The 26486-nt window shown below is 34.9% G+C and overlaps 1 protein-coding gene across 1 annotated transcript; it reads right to left on the reverse strand.

Moving 5' to 3' along the window:
- Window positions 1-11407: 11407 nt before the first annotated feature.
- Window positions 11408-24412, reverse strand: LOC145602021 (GLABRA2 expression modulator-like). The gene is made up of 4 exons (XM_081658131.1): window positions 23975-24412; window positions 23765-23866; window positions 20165-20436; window positions 11408-12145 (listed from the first exon to the last, which is right to left on the reverse strand). The coding sequence occupies exons 1-4, from the start codon at window positions 24291-24293 to the stop codon at window positions 11957-11959; spliced, it is 882 nt and encodes a 293-aa protein (XP_081514257.1). The 5' UTR covers window positions 24294-24412; the 3' UTR covers window positions 11408-11956.
- Window positions 24413-26486: the final 2074 nt, after the last annotated feature.

The following is a 26486-nucleotide window of genomic DNA, read 5'->3' on the forward strand; positions in this document are numbered from 1 at the left end:
TGAGAGAGATGGCAAGGAAATGAGGGATTTTATCTTAATAAAGAGGGGTGAATTTGTTTAATTGAATAAAATTATTAAAATAATTGAAGAAATAAGAAAAATCTTTGTTTAAGAATTAAGAGTGAGGGGTTTGTCTGATTATCTAGGAAAAGTTGCTTGCTCTAAAGAGTCTAAAAACTTTTATTTTAAATATTTTTTTAAAAAAAGTATTAAGAGGAGTGATTTGTAGGCCGTATTAGGAGTTGTACTTCGCTTTTTTACCGGCATTTACCGATTAATTGCATTTACTGTGAGGGAGGGTAAGTAGAGCATTAGTTTTATATGATCAAAATTGTCTTATTTGAGTTTATGAAAACTAATTTGTCTTATCTGCATTTATCCAAATAATTTTTCTAAAAAAATAAATACCAAGTAAATTAGACTTAAATTTAAATAATTTGAATTTATTTTGTTTAAAATACGATAATGTATACAATAGAATACTCTGTGGGTTTAACCAAACATACGTATTTTTTTGTGGGATACTTCATATTAGCTTAGCTTTCGAAATATTTGTACTACATACACTTATGCTCAAGAGTTCGTAATTATTGTGCTTTGTTAACACTAGACCAATTTGCTTTGATTAATTAGGGGTATGCAAAAAAAAAAAAAAAAACCGTAAACACTTTTGAGTAAACGGTTAATGATGGTTAACCGTTAAAATAAAAATATATTATTTAAATTTATTTATTTATTTATTTATTTTAATTTTAATTTTATTTTATTTTTTGAAAAAAAGAGAAGTTTAATTCAATAAGTTAACCCTAAAATAATTTTATTGATTTGTAATCAACTAATTTTTAGCTTATTCTAGTTTATATCAAAATTTGTATTAGAATTGAAACTATTGAAAAGGCAAAAAATATTGATTTATAATTTATTTATTGGTTAGCGGTTAACTGGTAATCATACCGTTAAGAAATAGTTAACCGGTAACCATACCGTTAAGAAATGGTTAACCATTACGGCTAACCGTCCCTTAACGGTACAATTACGGTTCATGTTTTTAAGTAACCGTACCGTTAAGTACCGTACCGTTAAGGCTTAACGGTACGGTTAACCTAATGTGAACAACCTTAAGATTAATGCCACCTGTATATAAGAGAAACTATATCGTGACTTGTGAGAGTCCAGACATAAGACGTTAATCCGAAAATAAAAAGTATATCAAAATGAGATTAGTATGTATTATGAGAACTTTATTCATAATCCCTTAAATGAGTTCCATCACGTTTAAATTGATCCTTATATCTTAGGGTTTTGAAATCAATTGAGAGTAAAGTCACTACTTCACCATTCAATCTTATAATTTTATCACAAGATATTCATAAAATAACAATTTTTTAAGTATTAATATTAATAATTGCATTAGTAAAAAATAATAAAGTGTAATATAACCTACAAAGATAGTAATAAAGTAGTTAATTAACAAAGATGTTTGATAAAGCTACATATATTAGTTTGTTACATTAGCTAGAACACCATATGTAAAGTCTTAAACTTATTAACATATTAAAAAATCAATATTTACAATTAAATTAGTTTTAATTTAATGAGATTAATCAACCTCCTTTAACTCTGGAAAAAAGTTAAATTATTTTAATATATTATTTTAATATAACAAAACAATATACAAGTTCAATATTCTAAATTATGTTAAGCAAACTTATATGGATAGTAGATATATGCGGAAATTGATTTTGGCACACCCTTAATTGATTTAGGCACACCCCAATGTGAGAAGAGCATCGAAAACTGTGCTCTCACAAAGGGGTGTGCCAAAATCAATTTAAGGTGTACCAAAATCATTTCCCGATATATGCATGCAATATATGTACAATATATGTGTAATATAATAATAATATATAAACTATAAATAAGTATTGGTATAGATTTAGATTTGTTGTTGACAATTTATAAAGTTTGAGTTTAGTGTTACTTGAAGTGTAAATTATAAAGAGTCAGACAAAAGTATACACTTCATATATAAATATTTTTCATGATTTTGTGTAGTGAATATGTTTATATTTTATTAATAAAATTGCCTTTATTTCACTAAAATATTACTAGTTCCATGTTGATTACAAGATACCAGTAAGACAAGACCAAATGTGTAGATTGAACTGACATGAAGAGGAAATGAGTTGCCTTGAGTCTGAGAACAACAGTTGATACAAGTCTAATCATATCTTGAATTTAGCAATTTTCACCCCTTTTTTGGTTGGAATTAAAGGTCCAAATAAGAGGAGTAAACTAGAAGAAAGTAATAAAGTTTTGTTTTTGCCCTTGCAAAACGTTTGTCACCAATGCTTTTGATGACTACAATCAAGACATTTAACTGTTTTGTATAGTTCCTATTTGCTATTGCATTATGGAATATGCATGAGTGCTATTATGTTACTACAATGGACCAATTCATTATTTTATCATGAAGTGAAGTGCTATATTATAACAATTTAAGTTTAACCTTTTTATGGCGGGTTATTTCTTGAAAATTTTGCTAAAAGGGGTAGGAAAAGAGGAGTGATAGATTGTCCGGTAAAAATCGAGGAGAAACGATAATCATAATCTACTCATTCTGTATAAAAAAGTCTCAGTTTGATCGATATATTTACTTAACTGAAATTAATTTTCCTAAAGTAGAATTATTTTACTAATTTATCCTTATAGTTTTTCTTTGGAATTGCTGATTTTGACTAATTTGAGATTATTTTACTCAACTTAATTTATTTTTATTGAAGTGAAATTATCTTATTATAATGAGAACGTAACTAGTAACCATATACATAGTAAAGTTGGCATTGACATATTCATAATAAAATCTTATAAAATGCAAATTAAATACGACAATACAAGTAACAATTTTTAATTAGACCCGTGGCACATAAACTTAATTGCAATAGTGTCGCTCCTCACAATTAGCAATTGATTAAGTATTGTGTAGCAAAAATTCTTAGATTCTTTAATTAATAAGCTTACAATTTGAGATAATTCTTCCATTCTCTATGGCTTTATTTTCATCATCTTATTTATATTCTCGTTGTATAATTCATTACTTCATTATATACTTAGTACTCATTTAAAATAAATTTATTAATTAGGTAAAAATTTAACTGATTTGGCAAAACAAAATTAAATTAGTAAAAAGTTACTCCCCCCGTCCCTAAATTACATTCCTCTTTCTAGCATTTATTCCTCACATAATAGAGCGAAAGAGGAATGTAATTTAGGGACGGAGGGAGTAATTATTAAATAGGCTTATCTGACCTACTTTGATTATGGTGTATAACATTTTATAGCCTATTTAAGGCCTTAAAGGATGGATGTGTGCGGTCAGCGGTTGCCCTCAGTTATTTTTATAAATTTAAAGATAATTTTTTATTTTTATTTTTTTTAGAATACAAACTATAAATTGATTGGTAAAAAAATATCGTAGTATCATCATTGACATTAATTTGAATTTCAAGTCAGATTATTCAGGTAAGGTCTATTTTCAAATCAAGCTTGAGTTCGTAATTAGGTTGATCGCCCAATTTTGGCTAATGCCTTGTTCTCTTCACCTTAAAAAATTAATATTAAGTAAAAATAATTTCAGTTCAGTAAAATTAAGTTCAGTTCAGTAAAAATAAGTTCAATTCAGTAAAAATAATTTCAATTCAGCAAAATTAAGGTGAATCAAACAGGGCCTAACTCCAATTTATAAATTTTATTGCAACACGATTGTCACTCATACATACATGATTCAAAAATGAGTGTAACGTTAGGTAATTCAATTATGGAGTAAGAAATATGAATAAATTTCGCTAAATCTACTTTCATTGGATACTGCTCCGTAATAATAATATAAAGGTATTAATAAAATTCACTCAATTGAACAGTTGATGCGGTAAGAAGTAAAACAAAGAAAGTAGAAAAGTAAGAAGAAAAGAATCACGCAAAGTAAAGTTGGATTATTCATTATTGGTAAAAGAAAAGAAAGAAAGGATACACAAAACAACTAGAGGAAACCGTAAAGTAGAAAATAAAAAAAGGACCACATCATTAATCGTATTATTTTTGTATTTTTTTTAAGACTCGTACGAGTATTATTTTAGACCTTTTGGTTTAATATCCATCATTATGTAACTTATTATTAGCACTTCTTCATTTAATTATTATTTCCCTTCCTAAAAAATACTACCTCCCTCTGTTTATTCATGAATTTAATATTACGGAGTTTAAATTCATCCAAACTTAATATAGTTGAAATTATTATTTATGAATGAAAGAATTATGCAATTTCCTCATGTCAATTACAGTCAGGATTATTTCAGATTAGTTATGAATGAACTTAATTGAGGTAGAATTATGCAAATATTTGCTACTGTCAATTACGGAGTATAAATATTATTTTGTGTACAAAATTGAAGCCATCATGGAAATTTGAGAGACCAAAATTTTTGTTTTGATATGTTTTTCGTAGTGTTAACTTACGGAGTACTATTTTGTCTAACATTAGATTTATCATACGGTAACTTGAATTTGACTTATCTTAGCTTATCGTAATTTTTTACAAGTGGAAATTGAGCTAAGTGTATGATGATCATAACTTATTTTACTTGTAATCCGTATTAAGTTTAGGCAAAATAATTTTAATAATAGTGAATAGTGATCATGCAAGACCCATACATAGTTGACTAAGGTGTGGCCTTGAAGTATAAACTACTCCAAAGAAAGTTAAAAAAAGAAAAGAAAATTTCCAAATTAGGGCTGACACTAAATAATGCTTGTTACAGTAGTATTCAGAGTGCATATTATGAATAGAAAAGTACTGTATTATCTCTCATCCTGAAATGATCTGTCAAATAATAAAAATTAAAAAATTGATATGATTTTGTTTTAAAGTTTGTCGTTGTTCATTTGATCTTATGCATGCCCATTCCCTACCTGCAGGCTAAGAGGGTACTGATTTTGGTTAAATGAGGTCATATCCTTTTTAAATTCCATTTTCTTAATTATACTACCTCCGTTACATATTATTTGCAACGATTTGACATAAAATAGAGAGAGAAAATGTCTAATCGTTGCATATAATATATAACGGAGGTAGTATTAAACTTTACTGTCATTAACTTTTTTCTCTTTCGCAAGCCTTGCCTTTTACGCGTAAGTTTACTCCACTCCTTCTATTTTAATCTTAATTTAATTTAGGGTACTAGAGGTGACTCCATTAGAAGGGTGTTTCTATTAATCAATTCGATATAAATAAAGTTAAGTTTCGTCAAAGTTATAATACGTGTACATTAAAACAAGAGTTTGAAACCCGAATATGATGTAGAGTAGTATGAAATATAATCGGTATAGAATCAAATTTGTGAGGAGATGGGAACAAATTTGTGTATAATGTAATGGTTCATATAAGACTATAAGAATTATTTTGAGTTTTCAAGTCAATTCTATTGAATTAATCACTTTAAAAAATCAATCACATTTATTTTATCATCACTTTATCAGGCATTCATCAAAATCATCAACCATTTCAATAATTTCATAGATGATTCTTTGACAGAAAACAGTGGTCAACTTATAAACAAGAACTTGAATGTTACAATTACCATGGTATACTTTTGTTAGGATTTATGAAATAGCTTAGTTACCACTTCATCCGCTTTAAATTCATGATTAAACTTCACTTTTTATTAAAATCGAAGAAATGATTGGAAAATAATAGAGACAAATGGAAAAAAGTGGAATCTTGAAAGAAATCAAAGGTATATATTAAGGCAATGAATATAATAATGTGCAACACATGTTTAAAATCATGAACAAAGTAATAAACTTACTTTAAAATGATCAATATAGAAATTATAACCATTACTTCGTTACTACTTGGATGATTCAAATTTTTTTACAAAGCCTCCAAGAAGTAGATAGGACTAGTACGGAGTAGCATTATAATGACCTTATTGAAGAATTGAAGAGGCTTATTATGTAGAACAGTAAAAGTTTAGATGATGTCAAATTATAATGCTATCCTACTTTGAATTTTCTAGAGTTTATATTATTGTTGTAGGTCTATAATCTTGAAACATATCTTTTCATGTGTCGTTTAATTATGCTACTACCTTCGTTACATATTATTTGCAATGAGAGGGAAAATGTCTAATCGTTGCAAATAATATGTAACGGAGGTAGTATATATATTTCAATTATTTATCGTAAAATTAAAATATTCAAGTTTTTTCTTTTACTCCGTAGCTCTTTATTATTTTCCTTTAATTGTCCCAACACTTGAATTTTGGGTCGTTTTTTTTTTTTATTAAGTAAAGAATTTTCTAAATGGTACAACTATAATAAATGGGCCTAAGATACAGGCGCATATAAAATGAGAGTCTGATCACATACAATTTTTCTTCCTCTTTATCCACAATGTTAAGCCCTATACATATTCCTAGCATAGGATTGTTTAACATACTTTATTACGACCATTTAGATGAGAGTCCTTTAAGCTTGAAATGTGGATGTAGTATATCTGTATAAGTCTTTTCATACCAAATGCAAAATATTCCACTTGATAGAAAAGATGGATGAGATTTAAACCCATGACTTATTCTTGTCACGTTGATTCGATCTTGATACCATTTTAAAGAACTATTTTAACCAAATGTTAAGCTAATTGTTGAAATTCGAGATCAGTTCATATACTCTATCACATAAATGTCACAACATTTTAGATTTTTAATTTTAGGTAAGACCAACTTTCAACATGAGATCAAGTGACCCCTTCATGAATATACCGATGTTGCCAACACGGTTGGATTTATATTATTCCCCTAATAAAATCAATACTAAAAATATATCACACATATATTTTCCGATATTATCTCTAACACCCTTCAAATGCACAATTCCTTTTATAATATTGTTTTATATTATACTGTATTTATTCACTTTTATTTTAATCCTTTTTTTATATGATAACTTTGCCTTTTTTTTTTAAATAAAATATTATTTACAATTTCACTATACATACTCAATTATATTTAATAAATTTCTTGCTCATTAATTCTCTCTGAAAATTATTATATACACCCGGGTGATACATTCAAGGTTATATTTTGATCATGTGTTTATTTAGTGAAAAGTACTCGTAATTATCAAAATTGACAAGAAATCTCTTAGGTGCACCTTGCATCCAGGTGTATATATGAATTTTCCTATTTTCGTGTAAAGGCAAAAGCACTCATATAGTCATATGTATAGTCCAAATTTTCACTCTTTCTTGGTTGGTTTGCGAATCTATAGTAACGACACTAAAAAAAATATAAAGAGTTTCAATTGTGAGTAACAATAGCAATATCCATTTAACCATTTTGATACGTGTATTGCACCGATACTAACCTTGTTATTAACACTCGAGGAATTACTCAAAATTGAGATGAACTTTGGACAAAAGCGCAACAATCACTACTTCACTACTTCACTACTTCACTAGTTGAGGTAAACATTACGACGAAAATCTAGGGTATGATTCGTTGAAAAGACATTCACGCGTGCAACTACAAGTTTTGGGTTTTTTTTTTTTTTTTTAAAGGATTTGTGGGTGGGGGACGTTAATTTAATAAGCTATGGAATAATTGGATACTCCTTATTTTTTGATTCAATAAAGCAATGATTAATATTAGTACACAAATCCAACCATATTACCATAAAATCAAAAAGGGTAGGAAAATAAATATATTCGATGGCCTATCAAATTATCTATTGGTAGGTGTAGGGTCATTGCTAGTGAAAACCTTTAACTATCCATCAAATTATTAATTTATATTGTTATTATCAATTTTGAAAGTTCGATTCACTTATTATACTTGTATTATTTAGTTAAAATAAAATAATTTTATATTATTTTATGATTTGAACAAAAGTTATAAAAATAGTATGAGTATATAGGATCTTATTAGATGTCTTAGTTTAAATTTTCTTAATACCAACTTTTTTTAAAAAAAATTTCCACGAATCAACGTCTTATTACGCCATGTCATCACCCACTCAACGCCACGTGGATCTTCCTTCTATATGTTTCTCATTGAATGTCATACACTTATAACTAATAATAAAAAAAACAAGTCTCCACAAGATTTGAACTTGGAACCTCTTATTCTAAAATTAAGCATTTTACCACCAAGCTATGTGATATTCATGTTATTTTTTGATACAAAATATTTAATATCTATAGCAAACTTAATTACAAAAAAGAAAAAGTAATGACCCGGGGCATCGCCCGGGCCCAAAGACTAGTTTGTATTATAAAGAGCGCATAAATTTTAAGTGGTCAAACTTTTAAAGAAATAATTATTATTAATATTAGCAGTGCTATTAGTATTGTTATTTATTTACATTTCTGCCGCCTTGGAACATAAAAATAATTACAACTTATATGCTATTTATGAACATCAAAGCAATCAATACATAAGGTTATTTGTACCACACTCTATATGTTTGAGCCATATTTGGAAATTTGTTGATCATAATATAAAAAATTGACATGATCTTCCTAGGGTTCGCTTATAGTACAAGGCTATTGAATAATTACTCTGATGAGGCCATTATGTAATCTTGTATAGAATGCACATGAATGTCTAGAGTAGTCTATCATTATTTTTATGTACCTTTTGTTGTTTATTAAAGTGAAATGTAGTTTATTTATGATTGTGTCTTCTTTTAGTAGAAAGGTTTTTAACATAGTTTGTCAATTGTAATGTACTCCATACTAAAATAGAGTATGTTCTCTACAACATGTGAAATAAAGTAATAGTATTTGGTACATTTGGAGTTTTTAAAGACTAATGAATAGATGTAGTCGAATTTAAATCGATTTGGATTGGTCAAATTTGGCATGTGTTTTCTTTTATTTGTTTGTTTAGTTATGTCTTGCTTGATTTTTCTTTCTTCTAACATCAATGATATACAGAGTATTATGGATGTTTCACTCTTTCAAGAAGACTTAAACGTGCTACTAGTCGTAGGTATAAGTTTATAAACCCTTAATTGAGTAAACTCTTTGACTTGGTTTCATTCAATAAAAGTGATTAAAATGTCATTGTCCATCACTATGCTAACTTAGTTTCATTGAGTAGTAAACAATGATAATACTCATAAACGAAATTTCCTTGTATGTATTGTGTTCTAATATGCCTTGAATTTGTTAAGTAATGATTGGATCTCTATTATGAGAATACTCTGTAGGTATATATTCCTCATGTATTAGCTTAGCAAGATTAATAAAAACTTTATCTTTTCTTCTAGCTAGTGAATGTGTTTTATATATTGAAAGTAAACTATGCGAAGTAAAAATTTGTGTGTGCTCTTTAATATTCATTGTTACTCTTTCTTACATCCGTTAGAAATACATATTAAAAGATAGTATTAGGAAATTGGAGCAATTACACACTAGTATTAATATACTTCCACCCCCTTTATAAATAAATGGTACATAGTTTTTCTTTTTCTTTTAAAATTAAGATCATAGCAAATATATTACTCGTAATCAATTGCTTCTTCAAAATCCAACTTAAGAGGTAACACTAACAGTTTTGTACACGTGCAACAGGATTGATACAATGAAACATGAAAGTCCTCCACGACTTTGTTTAGGTGTTTGGATAAATGAAATTAACATTACAAGTGATTAAGTGGGACACAAATCATTTGAAGAGCTTAAATCAATAATATGAAAATATAACATTCAAACATAATGATGAAATTGATCCGAAAAAAACGTACCTAAACACCATGGTAAAATCATTGTCAGAATCTAATTATGTTAACTAAGTCACAAATCATGCTTATTAGTTAAGTAAGCCACTGTCGGCAGAGAATATTAATCAAGATAAAGTTAGCATGAAGATGAATTAAGTCTTTGGTCTTTATAATTAGTTTTCCTTTTGTGTTAATTTTGGTGTAACTAATTATTTAGGACTTAGATAGTTAGATTCAGTGATTAGACATAATATATGATTATGATAGGATTTATGACAAAGACTGTTATGATTAATAGGATTATCGAATTTTTGTAGTGTATGACCCCCCCAAACCGGCCTACCTTAAGACGGCAGATGTCAATTCTATTTACTAAAACTATTGCAAAACAAACTATTACTCGTACCACATTGATCTAAATTCCCTCTCTAATAAAGATACTCACGATCTCACATGGTGTAGTTGTACCTAGTTACAGAGAATTACTCATTGCCGTCTCCATTACACACTTGTTGTGTATTTATAAGAAGATAGGTGAAGTAACTCACTAAACTACAAGGCGAAACAAATCAAACAATCAAGTGAATTATATACTTGTATATGGGACTTAATCTCGTGTTTGAGCATGACTGTAGAGATATAAGATGAAGCATATAATCAATTAAAGCCTTAACTCCGCTAGTGGGTTTCCCGCTGCCAATCCCAAGCCTTGATAAAGAAGGAGAGTTTCGGTAGACCAGTGTCAACCAGTGTAAAACTTTAATTAAAACCATGACATGAGCCAAACTGAAAACGAAGCATATAACTTTAAAAATAAAAATAATAAATAAATAAATAAAAAAACAATCCAAAATTTAATAGTTACGTGCATTATAACGTATTCATGTAATATATTGAGCTCTTACGCTTATTATCAATCCCCATTATGTCAAATTTTAATTGATTAAATCCTGTTTTTTTTTTTTTTACTTTTTTTTTTTTTTTTTTTTTTTACCCGATATAGGATATGTAGCCCTTTAGGCTCTCTTTATGTTAACCATGTGTCAATTTTAAGAGAATTAGAATTAATTTGTAGATGTAAAACCTACTCATATTAAATTGATGTAATCAATATCTTTAAGTTGATAATCAGTGCAAAAATCAATGTTCATGATAGTAAAGATTGAGAATTTTTTTTTGAGTTATCCTAACTCCTAAGGGGTTATATATCCATTGAATATATTGAGCAATGTTCATGAGATAGATAGCTCCCCAAATATCGGGCTGTAGTCAAACTCATTGGCCCCATGTACATTCTCCCATCGATTCCAAAGAATTCTGTCTACAAGTCGATAGTACTCTATTTACTCCATACCAAACAAACTTATTATACTTAACCAATTGACCTAAAACTGGCCGTCAACCCCACCCGCCGGAAAAGGAAAATACAACTCTCTCTATTGCAACTGCCTTAGTGCTATATTGTCCCTTCTTTCGTGCTCAATTACGAATTACTACTAGTATTATTGTCAATACTCGTAAAATTGATGATCATATATGAGAGTAGCACCTTTTTGCATAAATTTGTAAACGAAACGAGTAATTTAAAAATCTAACCAAACACGGGTACATATTTTGACAATCACATTCCATCTGATGCACGAAGTATTATTTTGAAACATACTCCACAAGTGGCAAAGGGAGTAAGTGATTCCACCATAGAGCAGTTAAATTTCTATTAATCACAACTTTGGGGCAGCGAAGTTCGAGAACTTGGGTTGGCATGCTTCATACAAGTACTAGAGTATGTTTTCCTTGAAGCATGCCAATTCAAGCTCTAAAGCCATTTCACAGCCAGTTAGGCACCAAAACATATGCAGTAGTAAAAAAAAGCTATTCATACTACTATAGCCAGGTAAGTTGCAAGGTGCAAAATTACAACCATCTGGTCTCGAACAAGTATAGATAGTTAATAGATTTTCTATCCTCCCAAAAGAATCACATAAACTACTAAATCGTCAAACCTATGATCACGAGCACAAGAAAATATTTAATGAGACCGGAGAAGGGTACGGTCACTTATCTGGACATGTCTCTTAATGCTCTTCCAGCAGTGCAGGGCATAGATAACAAGCTTTATAGGCAACTTTAAGCACGTCTTAAAATGTCAAGAGGCTTCTTCATCAACAAGGGAGTCTCATACGGATTGCATATCCCTGGATTGTAAAGCTCCTTGAAGAATGTTCACAGCATTATCATAATTTAAGAAGCCCATGTACCAAAATTCATGGTTGTCCACAGATATTATCTGGATATATTTCTCAGCTGTATTCACTCGGCTTGAAGAAGGGTTAACTGCTTTAAGCTGATGCAATGGAATGATTACCTGTTCAAACAAAGACAGAGTAACACAGTAAGAATCAACAAACTTTTGAACTGGTTGAAAGGATGTAATCAGAAAGATGGCTTTTGTGACCTTTCAGGTACTTACACCATGCCAACAAAGCATACAAATATATCAGTGTGTGCAATCTATCAATACATATGTGTTATGGATTCAGCTAGAGGGTCAGCCCAGCCCCTCAAAGTCTACTCAAGAAGGCCCAAGTCAAGAGTGCACAAGGGTCAGCATAAGGAAGTAGCCGTTTGATAGAAGAGGTCAACGATGGGGACATCTAAGAGAGTCAACCTCAACAAAAAGAAGAGACAAAGATCATTAAGAGTTTATTAGGGAAAGTAGCAGTAGTAATTTCTATGTCTTATTTTGAGTTGTGCTATTTTTATGTCTATTAGTCACATGTATCCTTTTAGTCATGGGAAAGCTTAGTAATAGTAGGAGTAGAGAGCATTGGAGTAAATCATCCAGAAATTAAGTAAGAACCTTTGAGAGTAGTAGCCTCAAGCTACCATGAGACTTATGACCTCAAGTCATTAACTATCCGTGTAATCGTTGTTGAATTAATCAAAGTATCAAGCAAGCTTTTCCCTTAATTTGTTGTCTTAGTAGTATAAACTGTTGTGAGGAAATCAGTCTTTGACAACTTGGTATCAGAGCCGGTACGGTCATGGCGGGGGGTCCATCGTTAACTCAACGCGCCGACGCGGTGGATGAAAAAATAGAGGAGGTGGAGTCGCGCCTGAAGTCCATTGAAGAGAAACTGACCCACCAAGATGCTTCAATCGGACGAGCGGTAGCAGAGGCCGTAGGGAAGGCTATGGCCGAAACACAGAAAGCCATAACCGACCATTTCACCACCTTGTTTGAGGCGGAGAAGAAGAGGCAGGAAGATGACCGGATAAGGCTTGAAGGGAGGATAGACCGACACCGAAAGGACCAGGAGATGCAGGCTACCCTTCAGGCCAAGGAGCAGGACAAATTTCGAGATGAAATCCGGAACGCGGTGGCGGCGGCCACCACAGTCAGGGCTCCACTACCACCGCCACCACCCCCTTTTACCCCTGTTGGCGAGGGAAATAGCCTCATTAATGGCGAAAATGAGGTGCGAACTCCGAGAGAAGAGCAATTTGGCATGCCGAATTGGAGAGAACCCCGGGGATGGAACGACGGAGGTCAGTACGACGGCGGCGGAGGAGGCCATTGGAGACAGAAGAAGCTCGACATGCCGACCTTCGAAGGGAAGGACCCGGATAATTGGGTCATGAGGGCTAAGATGTATTTCGATTTTTATCACCTTTCGGAGGAAGACAACGTCACCGCGGCGGTGGTGGCCATGGATGGGCCAGCGTTGCAGTGGTATCACTGGGAGAATAGGCGGAGACCGGTAAGGGGGTGGGCGGATTTGAGGACGAGGGTGTTGAGGGAGTTCCGTCCAACCAACTCCGGCACACTGCAAGAACAATGGCTCGCCGTAACTCAGACGTCGACGGTGGAGGAATATCGGCGTAAATTCATAGAGCTTGCTTTCCCGATTGAAGATATCCCTGAGGAAATCATGCGTGGTCAATTTATAAATGGCCTTAATGAGAAAATCAGAGCTGAATTGAGGTTGTTGGACCCGGATTCTCTGGAGCGGGCTATGGAGTTGGCGGGTCGAATTGAAGAGAGAAATCGGGTCAATGGAGAGAGAAAAGGGGTCGGTACTTGGCGGGTCGGGTCAAGTTCAGCGGGGCCCAGTTCTAGTGCGGGTGGTAGTAAAGGAGGCGGGTTGATTCAGACGTACGGGTTGCCTACTAATACGGGGCCCGTGAGAAGTTGGCCCAGACCACAAGAGTCTCAAGGGTCGGTTAGTGTGGGCCGGCCCAATATAAGCCAAACATCTAAATCCACCACTGAACCCAGGAGACTTACTGAATTTGAGCTAGCACAACGTCGAGCAAAGGGGCTTTGCTTTAGATGTGATGAACGATGGGGTGTGGGGCATAGGTGCAAACGAAAAGAGTTGAGTGTTTTGATGGTGGTTGAGGGACCCGAAGAGATAGAGGAAGAGATGGCAGTGGAAGGAGAGGAAGAAGAAACCGTAGAGATATCACTATGCTCCGTGGTTGGGATTTCGAATCCTAAAACTATGAAACTCAAGGGATTAATTCGTGGGAAGGAGGTGATTGTGATGATAGACCCGGGAGCGACGCATAATTTTGTGTCACTCCGGGTAGTGAGGAGTTCGGACTGCCGAGAGAGGAAGCCGGGGAATTTGAGGTCGCTTTGGGTAATGGTGAAACGGTGAAGGGGTTGGGATTGTGTCGTGGGGTTAAGCTTGGGTTGAAGGGTGGAATCACGTTGGTGGAGGATTTTCTACCGTTGGGACTTGGGAATGCCGATGTTATTTTAGGAGTGCAATGGTTGGAAAAGTTAGGAGCGGTCACCACTAATTGGAAAACTCATGTCATGAAATTCACCATAGCCGGAATGCCGGTGACATTAGTGGGTGACCCATCCCTTGAGAAAACCCAAGTGTCGTTAAAGGCGATGATGAAAGGGTTGAGCAAGAATAGGGGCGAGTTGTTGGTGGAAATCAACCTCGTGGAGGAGGTAGAGCAGCCACGAAAAGGCAGCAGTGTTCCGAGTTTTTTGGAGCGTGTGTTGGGTGAGTATGAAGGAGTTTTTGAGATGCCGGAAGAACTACCTCCTAGCCGTGGCCATGAGCACGCAATTCTTCTCAAGGAGGGGAGCAACCCCATAAGCGTACGACCGTACCGCTATCCCCAAGCTCAAAAGGATGAGATAGAAAAACTCATCCAAGAAATGTTGAATGCCGGCATTATTCAACCATCCACTAGCCCCTTTAGTAGTCCCGTGTTACTAGTGAAGAAGAAGGATGGGAGTTGGAGGTTTTGTGTTGATTATAGAGCACTTAACAAAGAAACGGTGGACGATAAATATCCCATCCCCGTTATTGACGAGCTTCTTGATGAACTTCATGGAGCAACCATCTTCTCCTGATTTGAAGTCCGGCTATCATCAAATCCGCATGAAAGCCGAGGACATTCACAAGACCGCGTTTAGGACCCATGAGGGTCACTACGAATTTCTAGTGATGCCTTTTGGATTGACTAACGCGCCGGCGACTTTTCAATCTCTTATGAATGTGGTGTTCAAACCATATTTAAGGAAGTTTGTGTTAGTTTTCTTCGACGATATTTTGATATATAGTCGTGATGAGAAGGAGCATGAGAGCCATGTGAGAATAGTGTTGAAGACCTTGGCGAGCATAAGTTATATGCTAACAAGAAGAAATGTGAATTCGGGTGTGTGAAGGTGGCCTATCTTGGTCACGTTATTTCGAGTGAAGGAGTAGCTATGGATGGGGATAAGGTGCATGCCATAGTGAGGTGGGAAACTCCAAGAAACTTGAGGGAGTTACGTGGGTTTCTTAGGCTAACCGGTTACTACCGGAAGTTTGTGGCCCAATACGCCCAAATTGCCGGCCCACTCACTTCTCAACTTAAGAAAGATTGTTATGGGTGGTCACCGGAAGCTACTTTAGCATTTGAGAACCTCAAGAAAGCCATGACTACGGCTCCGGTGTTAGCAATGCCGAATTTTTTGAAGGAGTTTCTAGTAGAAACCGATGCCTCCGGATTTGGGGTGGGAGCCGTGTTATCTCAAGAGGGAAGGCCGATTGCATTCTTTAGCAAGTTCTTAAGAGTTAGAGCTAGAGAGAAATCAATTTATGAGAAGGAACTCATGGCTATTTGTTTAGCAATTTTGAGGTGGAAACATTACCTCCTTGGTAGGCACTTTGTTGTGAGAACCGATCAACTAAGCTTGAGGTACATCACTCAACAAAGAGAGGTGGGGGGAGAATATCAAAAGTGGATGAGGAAGTTAGTGGGATTCGATTTCGAAGTTCAATATCGCCCCGGTGCTTCTAACCGTGTAGCTGATGCTTTGTCTCGAATGGATTATGCAAAGGTGCAGTTAGGAGCTTTAATTCATTCTCACGTAGTAGATTGGAGTGAGTTAGAAAAGGAGATTCAGCAAGATAAATGGTAAGCCCAACTCAAATTGGGCCTAGAGAATGGTCAGGAAGGCCCAGCTGGGTTTTATTTAGAAGGGCAGAGAGTCGTGTACAAGGGGAGGTTAGTGTTGCCCAAGTCTTCTAAATTCATCCCAATTTTGCTGAAGGAGTATCACGATAAACCGACCGGAGGTCATGACGGTGAAGTGAAGACCTTTCTCCGGTTAGCGGCGGATTGGTTTTGGGGTGGAATGCGGCGCGAGGTTGGGGAGTATGTGCGCCGTTGTGATGTGTGTCAGCGAAACAAGGCCGTTCAACGGCATCCTCTGGGCTTACTACAACCACTCCAAATCCCGGTGGCTATTTGGGAGGACTTGTCTATGGATTTTGTCGAAGGATTACCACTCTCTAAGGGGTTCGATTCAGTTTTGGTGGTGGTGGACCGCTTATCGAAGTACAGTCACTTTATTGGGTTGAAACACCCCTTTAATGCTTTGAAGGTGGCTGATTGTTTTGTCAAGGAGGTGGTGAGGCTACACGGCTTTCCATCGACCATTGTTTCGGATCGAGACCGGGTTTTTATGAGCATCGTTTGGCGGGAATTATTCCGGTTGCAGGGCACTCACTTGAAGCGGAGCACCGCCTATCATCCGCAATCGGATGGGCAAACGGAGGTCGTGAACAAGGGGTTGGAAACTTACCTCCGCTGTTTCATCACCAATCAACCTAAGAAGTGGGCTGATTGATTGGTTGTCTTGGGCTGAGTATGCTTACAACACGTCCCCACACACTTCCACGAAGCTTACACCATTCAAGGTGGTTTATGGGAGGGATCCTCCAAAATTGTGGAGGGTGGGCAGCGGTCAGACCCCGGTTGACCAATTGGAAGCGTGGTTACAAGAGAGGGATTTAATTCTTGATGAGTTACGCGTGAATTTGATGAGGGCACAGCAATTGATGAAAGAGTATGCTGATAAGAAGAGGAGGGACGATGAATTTGAGGTGGGAGACTTGGTGTTTCTGAAATTGCAACCGTATCGACAGAGGTCGTTAGCCAAACGGCCAAATGAAAAACTCAGTGCTCGTTTTTATGGTCCTTTCAAGATAATGCGGCGAGTGGGGAAGGTGGCGTATGAATTAGAGTTACCATCAACAAGCCGTGTACATCCTGTTTTTCATATATCGCAATTGAAGAAGGCGGCTGGACCTGGTCCGATCAACCCCACCATACCGGAGCAGCTAACAGCAGGGTTGGAATTGCAGGTGGAACCCGAGGATGTGTTGGATGTGCGCAAGAACAGGAAGCAGGAAACAGAGGTTTTGATTAAGTGGGTGGGCCTTCCCGCATTTGAGGCTACGTGGGAGGAGGGTACCGCAATTGCTCGGCGTTTTCCAGAGTTCCACCTTGAGGACAAGGTGAATCTCGAGGCGGCGGGTATTGTTATGGATTCAGCTAGAGGGTCAGCCCAGCCCATCAAAGTCTACTCAAGAAGGCCCAAGTCAAGAGTGCACAAGGGTCAGCATAAGGAAGTAGCCGTTTGATAGAAGAGGTCAACGATGGGGACATCTAAGAGAGTCAACCTCAACAAAAAGAAGAGACAAAGATCATTAAGAGTTTATTAGGGAAAGTAGCAGTAGTAATTTCTATGTCTTATTTTGAGTTGTGCTATTTTTATGTCTATTAGTCACATGTATCCTTTTAGTCATGGGAAAGCTTAGTATTAGTAGGAGTAGAGAGCATTGGAGTAAATCATCCAGAAATTAAGAACCTTTGAGAGTAGTAGCCTCAAGCTACCATGAGACTTATGACCTCAAGTCATTAACTATCCGTGTAATCGTTGTTGAATTAATCAAAGTATCAAGCAAGCTTTTCCCTTAATTTGCTGTCTTAGTAGTATAAAGTGTTGTGAGGAAATCAGTCTTTGACAATATGCAGCAAATAAATCACCTAAACCACTCCAATACATATAGAAACATAATGCACTACAAGCAGAAAATCATTATTCCATACCTGAACCAAAAACAGTATAAACTATCTATTTGAAATTTACAGAGAGAAGTACAAGTGCCTAATGAAAACATATGGTGGTCACTAACCACTTGAGTAATAAGAGGACATATAAATGAGATTCCTACCTAGACGAGATAGTGATGTCATATATATACAGCCCCTGAAAGTTACAGAGAGGCAGCATGCTTAAACCCTAAGTTTAAAATGCATTGCTCCTGCAGCTTTACAGGAAATAGCAAAGGAAATTTATTGAGCAATATTCCATTTAGTGCATTATAACCCAAAGGTGGAAATCCTGGAATACTAAGTAATTCTTTCAACTCCATTGGCGATGGATTGATTACTAAACCAATCATTTAAATTAAAGGTAGCCATATCTTGACAAAATTTTATAACAACAAAGTAGAACATAGCGGATCCTTGGCTCCTCGGTTTAGTTCATGAACATACTAAGTAGACAAACCTCAAATTCAACAGACACCTGATTGCAGACCTCTGCAGCCTAAAGGGGTGTCAATCAGTCTCTTATAAGAGCATCAGAAAAGAACAGAATCTCGCTTTTTCTCCGCTACTGGTTAATTTCTAAATGAACTGTCATTTCATACCAACCAAACTTTAAGGCTTTAACTGCATGTTTATTCAACAAGACCAGAACTAAATCCAACCTTGACCAGTGGGAATTTACAATAATCTATGAAAAACTATCAGGAGTATCATCTCTTGATAATAACTTTAGAAATTCTATTGGATCGTAAAAGTAAGTTTTTTTCTTACAAACTCCAATACAAAACATCAATAACTTTTGATAATAAACCATTATTGAATGCATTATTATTTATACTCCTCTCAGACAGCCAATCAATGACCAATGAAATCGGTCATCCCTTAGTCATAGAGTAAGAGAAACCCCATTTAAGGGGTTAGTGAAAGGAGAAAAAGGGATGAGCAAACACGGGAAAACAAGAGCCTTGATAAGGTTCCAGTTTTTTTGTGCTATTCTTCTCTTCTAGCTAACCCCAAAAGGGATTTTTTTTTTTTATTCTATGACCAAGGGTAGACCAATTTCCGTATCATCAATGGAAATGCCTTGCAATATTCGTATTCCTTATTACCAGCTTATGTGTATATTTTCAAATAATTAAGGAGCTTTTGTTTGCAACCCCAAAGCAACAGTTATTAGGGATGTAAGGATTAAGGAATGTAAAAACTATCCTAAATTGACCTCACCTAAGTCTAAATAAAATAAAAATAAACCCGAGTTCATATTGATGCTCATGTATTACAAAACTGTATTTGAAGGTCCAAAAATATATACAATCCCGAAGGAAAGCATCATAGAACTAAGACAGAGGGGAAACAACTCATGTTCATATAGTTTTAGACAAGCTGAAATTTAATAGGAGAGTAAAGAACATTAGAGTTAGCATCTTCACTAATATCCTTGATTATCTAAAAGTCATGAACAGCATATCACAGGATTATTCCTAATTAGAAGTATGGAGGAGGCTTCAAGCATAATGTATAATGTAGCACGACTTCCACTTGCCTCATAGCACATTCTAACAAAATGCACTCAAACATCAAGAGAATTCACTCTTGACATCACATTGGGAAAAAAAAAGAAGTCAAACAAAATGGAAAGATCTAAAATTCCTCAGAGCTTGTTATATGATCTACTAGATTTAAATTAATATAATTGTGATAACTAGCTTTAGCAAACTTTCCAATCATTTATCACAAATTTTTCTATTAGCACCAAATCAAATGATGAATATCCTTAATTTTGGTACTGAGAGAGAGAAAGTAATAAGCCAAAGTAATGCATAAACAGGTTCTACAAACCGACCTGCCTTTTACTTCAATTCTTTATCCTTATTAGTTATTTCCGCCCCACTTGAAATAAATAAAAAATAAAAAAATAAATTGAGAAATAATATAGATATTAAACAGCCATAGCCTATACTATTATTCTCACCTTATAGTAACTCCATTCGTTCTGATCACCATTTTTGTAAGGAAGAGGGTTATCACTACAAAAGGCAAGCTTGGCTGTAGATACATATAATGTTCCCATCACTGGGCCTGCTGATGTAGACAAGTAACATGCATAACAATCCTGAACCTGCTCCTCAGGAACTGTGTCAAATGTTTGACGAAAGATTTTTTCGTAACCTCCCTCAGCTAGAACTTTGGTGCTGTGTACAATTCTTCCCATGGCAGCATCAGCAAAACTAGGACTTGTTTTTACTACCAAAAAGCACACAAAAAACATGTCAATTGATAAAACCGGCTTTTTTAACAAGCCACAAGCATTTAGCAATTAGAATATAAGAATATGAAATAGAAAAAAGGATAGTGTACCAACAACTTTAATTGCAAGAAAGTATCTTCACTGTATCGCTGTTAACTACTGAATTTACATCATAGGCACCAAAATTATCCCAAAAGTGTAGAGGACACAGAGCCATATCGTTATGAAATTAAATATATAACCTACTCCCAATTCATTAATTCAATGAGGATAGGCTTTTCTTTCATAAAATTCTATTTATAAATTAAAGAAAAAAAGGTTCACAATTAAGTGAATCAGCCCCTCATCCCCCAAACAAACAAACACATGAAAGTCCAAGAGTGAAAAAGGACAAGCAAATCAGAGTAGGCATAATCTGCGCTTTCACTTCAACATGTGGTTCTCATATAAAACATATTTGATCAGCTGATCGTTGCTCCACTGTTTTCAGAGGAAGCACTGTGATATTTTGTAAGGCAAAGATAAGAAAAGTCGGATCCAACGATATCCCATTTTAAAGCAAAAGCAAGCAAGCAAACAGCTGCATTGCACTGATAGCAAATGCAAAGGCCAGCCTGAGCAATACCACATAGTGCATACTACAACCTCAATGCTAATATCTGCCATCTTTAAACTAGCTAAAGTAGGGGTGTTCAAATACCCGACCCGACGGACCCGGCCTGCTGACCCTTCAATAGTTATTGAACACCACATCACAACATTATTTCCGGTGTGCCAAATCTACACGAAACTTTGAAGTTCGGTTCAAGTTGAACGATGACGCAGTCTTAAAAATCAAAGTCGGCCAGTGTAACTTATCACAACTATATCTGCAAAAGCAGCTATACATTGAAAACACACCACTAAGTGAGCACATAGACAACGTAGTCAGGCACTGTATACATGTAAAGTCGTAATTTAGACTAAACCAGTAAGCAGTGTATTGTTGATAGAAGACAGAAAGGCCTGTCACTCTACTTGTGGTTCAATATGCCATGCAAATCAGAACAGGGAATATTGAAGCTATGAGAGAGCTTCTGCAGACTCAATCTCACACAAAATTCATCGTCTTTCCAATACTAATCCTTGATTAGCTAGCTCAGACTAGTAGTGAAAAATCCAAAATTCTGACTAGCCAAGACTAGTAGTGTAAATTCCAAATGACACAAATCAGTGGAAATACAACTGGAAATTTAGACAAAAAGGCCCAAAAAAGCACACTTTAAAATTGCCTATGGTAGCCTTGAAGTTATTATTTCATTCCCAAAAATACCTGTACTCAGCACGACAAGCTAATGCCATAAAGATGAAAGCCAGCAGCCTGTTAACATGACTCTTTCCTCTCCCATTTTTCTTCTACCCATTGGTTTTTTTTTTCACCTTATTACTCAACACCTCCTCCCTTTTCTCTTTCCTTCATCAACCACCACAATTGACTCGTTTAGTATAAACATTTTCATCCATCCTCCTCTCCAAGGAACCTCCTTCACTAGCAAGACCCTCTTCTTCACCATTGTCCTTACTTTTAACCTTCTCCTATCACACACCCATCCACCACAACCAGATAATACCAAAACCTAAGTCCAATTTTGCAAAATTGAGGACTAAACAAGGTAGACAATGAATTTCGTTCATGATACATTTTCTTGGTATTACAAAATTTTGGTTAATAGGAGATTGTTTTAACTCCTTTTTAAGTTTGGGAGGCGTTAATGCTGAGGACACTAAGGAACACCAATTACAGTTTTGTGAGGGATAAAATGTCCATCAGAAATTGGAGAGATAAGCTCAGCTTATTGACTTAAACTACTTCTCTTGATTTGTTCTCAATCTATTTCCTCCTCTACCTATCTCTTTCATTGACCTTCTCACATCAACTCATCGAAGTATAGAACTAAATAGTTCACACATCTCCCATCTAATTAATCTTCAGTAAATGGACACCTTCCATGGCATCATATTTCTATAACTTTATTCTTGATCTTATCCCACATAAAAAAGTGTGTACAATTGTACATGCTATCTAGAATGTATAACTCACTAACAATCAGCATTGTATCTTCACAAGGTACCACATTCAGCTTCCAAATATAATATTCTTAAAACCTTTTAGAACTTAGCAAACATGTCTATAGAATCTCCCTTCACTTTGGAGGTGTGTTGCAAATGACATAGATTTTGGAATGTTCCTCTCCATTCAAAGCAAATTAGCTAGTATTTCCTATTCATCTATCTATTCAAATACTAAACTCATTGTAGGTAATTACTTCTCATCTAGTTTCATAAAACAATGCATCTAGTGGTTCATCCTTTTCGCATCTCCTTCAGCACAATCCATCACTTTCCTTACCAAAGACTAAAAAGTAACAACTTTGACAAATCTTAAGGAATAAGGATCTAAAGGAATGGCTTGAAATGCTTAGATTTCACTCATTTGCCAGCATATGTTCGTCTCTCTTATTGGTACCTTCATTTTACTTAACTAGAAAGACCTTTGTAAACTATCGCCAAGCTCTTGTTTTCACCATGAAAATTTCCTAGGTTTTATGGTGGGGGATTTTAAGTTGACTCAGCAAAACTCTGGACACCAAAACTTTCTTTGTAATCAAGCATACTGAAGTAACTTGGCTACATGTAAGTCAACAATTCGGAACAACATACATTTTTATCGATTTTTGTTCTAAGAAAATATCCCCATTCTAAAGCACTTACTATAGTAGTTAGCGTTTGTGTGTTTTCAACAAGGAGAGAGCTTAACTGAGGATGATGATATTAGATCTCCAGTTTTATAAATAACTACAACCTTATTGATATTGTCCTTGATTTTGTGATACAAATGCCACAAATAATAAAATAAAATTAGATGAAGAATAAAGAGTATTCCCAATTGTAGCTTTCCCTACATCACAACAAAGCCGAAAAGTTCTTATTCACATGAGAAGTATGATTACTGCACTGAACCCAAACTATATGCAAGCAATTTTATTCATTTAACAACTCAAATTGTCACGTCACTAACCAAACAAGCCAATCTTACAGGAAGAAAATTTCTTTCATGATCCTTGTACAACATCAAATCATTGCATATAATGTCAAGTCAAGAATACAAACCATCAATCTACAACATTATATTCAAGAATCAAGAACCATGCTATCATTTCACTTTAAATTAATGATAATTAACCTAGAAATAATGATAATTTACTGACAATTCGCATAAAGAAGCGTCCAAAATAACAAATTCGATAAATAAAATAAAGAAAAAGGGTTTGAAATTAATCATACAATGTTGCCAGGTATTGCCGGCGTAATCCTCAGCTTTTTTCGCAGCTTCCTTGACATTCTTCCCCCATCTTCCCAACACATTCTTCACCGTATCCATCTTATCTGTTCTCCCCATTCAAACCAAAATCAAAATCAAAACCAAAATCGTATAATATATAGTTTTTTATATCCTCAAAATTCAATCAAAACAACAAACAACAATGACAATACCTTTAAAAGTGGGTTCAGATGAGAGAGAAGGAGAAGACGAATGCGAAACGTAAGGGTGAGATCCACGAGAAGAGTGAGAATTGGGCTCAGAATCAGGTTCAATTGAAGGTGTATAAGTCGACTCAGAAACCAATTGTTCGCTCCACTTCACCGATTTCGCCGCCTTCGATTTCCCCTCCGGCGATCCGGTTACGTCAACAGTGACGTCATTTTCCGGCGACTTTTTGGGTGCGTCTTCGAGATCAACCTCGTGATGCAACGCTACCTCGTCTAATGGAACGGAGTGAGTTGCGTCGGCAGCGAGTTTACCGTCTTCCATGGCGGTGATTTGGGGATCGGAAAAACGGTGGTTTGATTTTGGTGATTTGTAGGAAAGAAAGGAAGAAAGAAAGGGTGTTGGAATGAAAGGAGAATTGAGAAGAGAGTGGAATTCAACTTTTTTTTAGCCGTGATTGTCTTTTTGAATTCTCTTTCTCATTCAAATACCAACGACAAATGTCATTAGATTTTCACCTTTTTCCCAATTATTTTGCTTTGGTAGCTTTACTAATTAAATTTTTACATTTCAAAATATATTTGAATAATTATATACTCCGTACTTCATTTGTTACGAGTATAAAATAAATACTCGATATTTGTAATTTTTTACGAGTTGTGTGCTTTTTGTGGATGATCAATTAGTTTAATCAATTAAAGTCTTGAGAAGTGGTACTCAAGATGTAAGATCAAATCTCGTTTATATCACTTGCCCATACAACGACGCAAATCTTGTTGAAAGATCATTCACGCAGTGGTACCTACATGCACCATATGTCTTATTGAAAGATCTAAATGGCTAAGATGAGCCATCACATATTCGCATGAGCAAAACTTTCTACCTCCCCTAACATTGTGATAATTACCATTATAGGAAATTTCATTATTATTGCGACATTATCATATATGTACATGCTTTTTTTCTATCTTTCTTCTCATCACATCGACCCCCTTTTTATTTATTTCACTCTATCTCTCTCCTTATTTGAAATTACGTGTCATTACCCGTGTTGCAATATTAAGGGAACAGAGAAAGTAACATATAAATAATAAAAGCAAACATAGATAAGAAATTTTAAAAACAAATTTTACAAATATATAAAATTTTAACAACTTTTTTTTAAAAACATTAAAAGTTATTCCAAGAAATATGTCACCCAACTGTCTCACAATCACAATACAAAATATAAATAAAGCAATCAAAGCATGGTAATCCATGAAGTCCTGAACTCTTTTGAATTTTGAAACTTGAACCAATAACTCATGGCCCAATTGTTGCTGTCTTTAAATCCCACACAAAGGCCCACTATTATGAAACATGGGGCCAAAGAAGTCCAAATTAATGGGCCCAATTGAATGCTAGCAGACCAAGTTCAGGGGGGCAAAGAGTATGTATTTGTTTCCCTGATGATTGGAAAAAGGTTTGATGTTGCTCATAATTCTGTTACAATATAAACTGCTATACAAATAAACAATCACAAATCTAATCATATTATGCTTCAACTTGGTATATGGTTCCCTCAAAAAAAAAAAACCTTGGTATATGGTTAATCCTTGGGGCTTAAGAACCCGCGTAGTCATTGCAGATATCTTGCAATCGACCCTTGACAAATCAAACAATTTCGAGCAACCAAACACTCAATTCCACGAAAATTGTATCTCAAATTGTTGTTGCAGAACATGTCCTTATGGTAAATTATTTGCTAATAGTCTAACAATACACATATCACTGTAAGACCTCACTAAGACCTCCCTTTTCATAATCCAATTTGTTCGACTACATAGAACCTCGATCAGCTTGTAATAACAGATTAATACTCCGTAGTGTATAATGACTATAATCATCCTCTCTTATGTTAAACAGACACAAAAGTGTAACCATCATAGCAGGAAACTTTAGACTGTACACGGGACATTTGATCAAAGTCAGTATCTCTCTTTACTTTCAAGTCAAGCCCAGATCATAAATGTAAGTGGAGTACAGAAGTATAGCTTTGAACTAACTCCTCATTCACTCTGTCATCCTCTGCATCACCTCCTCTTTACTTGATTAATTAAATGAACTATCAATAACTTCGTCCATTAGAGGAAAATGTTCATGCTATAGGGCTGTAGGATACTTTTTTAAACATATTAGTACATTATACCACAAGATATTAAATTGGTTCAATTTCCTAGCTATATATCCAAGACATGAAGTAATTCACTTGCTATTAGTTCTTGTTTTACTTATGTATCAATGACTTCATTAGTCTCACGAGGCATGACTCTCACATGTGTTACTAACCTCGACCTAGATTTTACACTCGTTGTGATTTTTCATCCCACATCATTGAAGAACTCGACTCAAATGATATGTAATAATCATTGAGCCTTTTTCCCTACTAGTTGTGATCAGATCAATATCTTTCTTGATCTACTTTTGTTGTATTAAAATCATTCTTAGTACTAAATTACCAATTAAGCTAATGCTTTG

This window comes from Chenopodium album, chromosome 21 (genome assembly GCF_948465745.1).
Source record: "Chenopodium album chromosome 21, dcCheAlbu1.1, whole genome shotgun sequence".
Lineage (NCBI taxonomy): Eukaryota > Viridiplantae > Streptophyta > Magnoliopsida > Caryophyllales > Amaranthaceae > Chenopodium > Chenopodium album.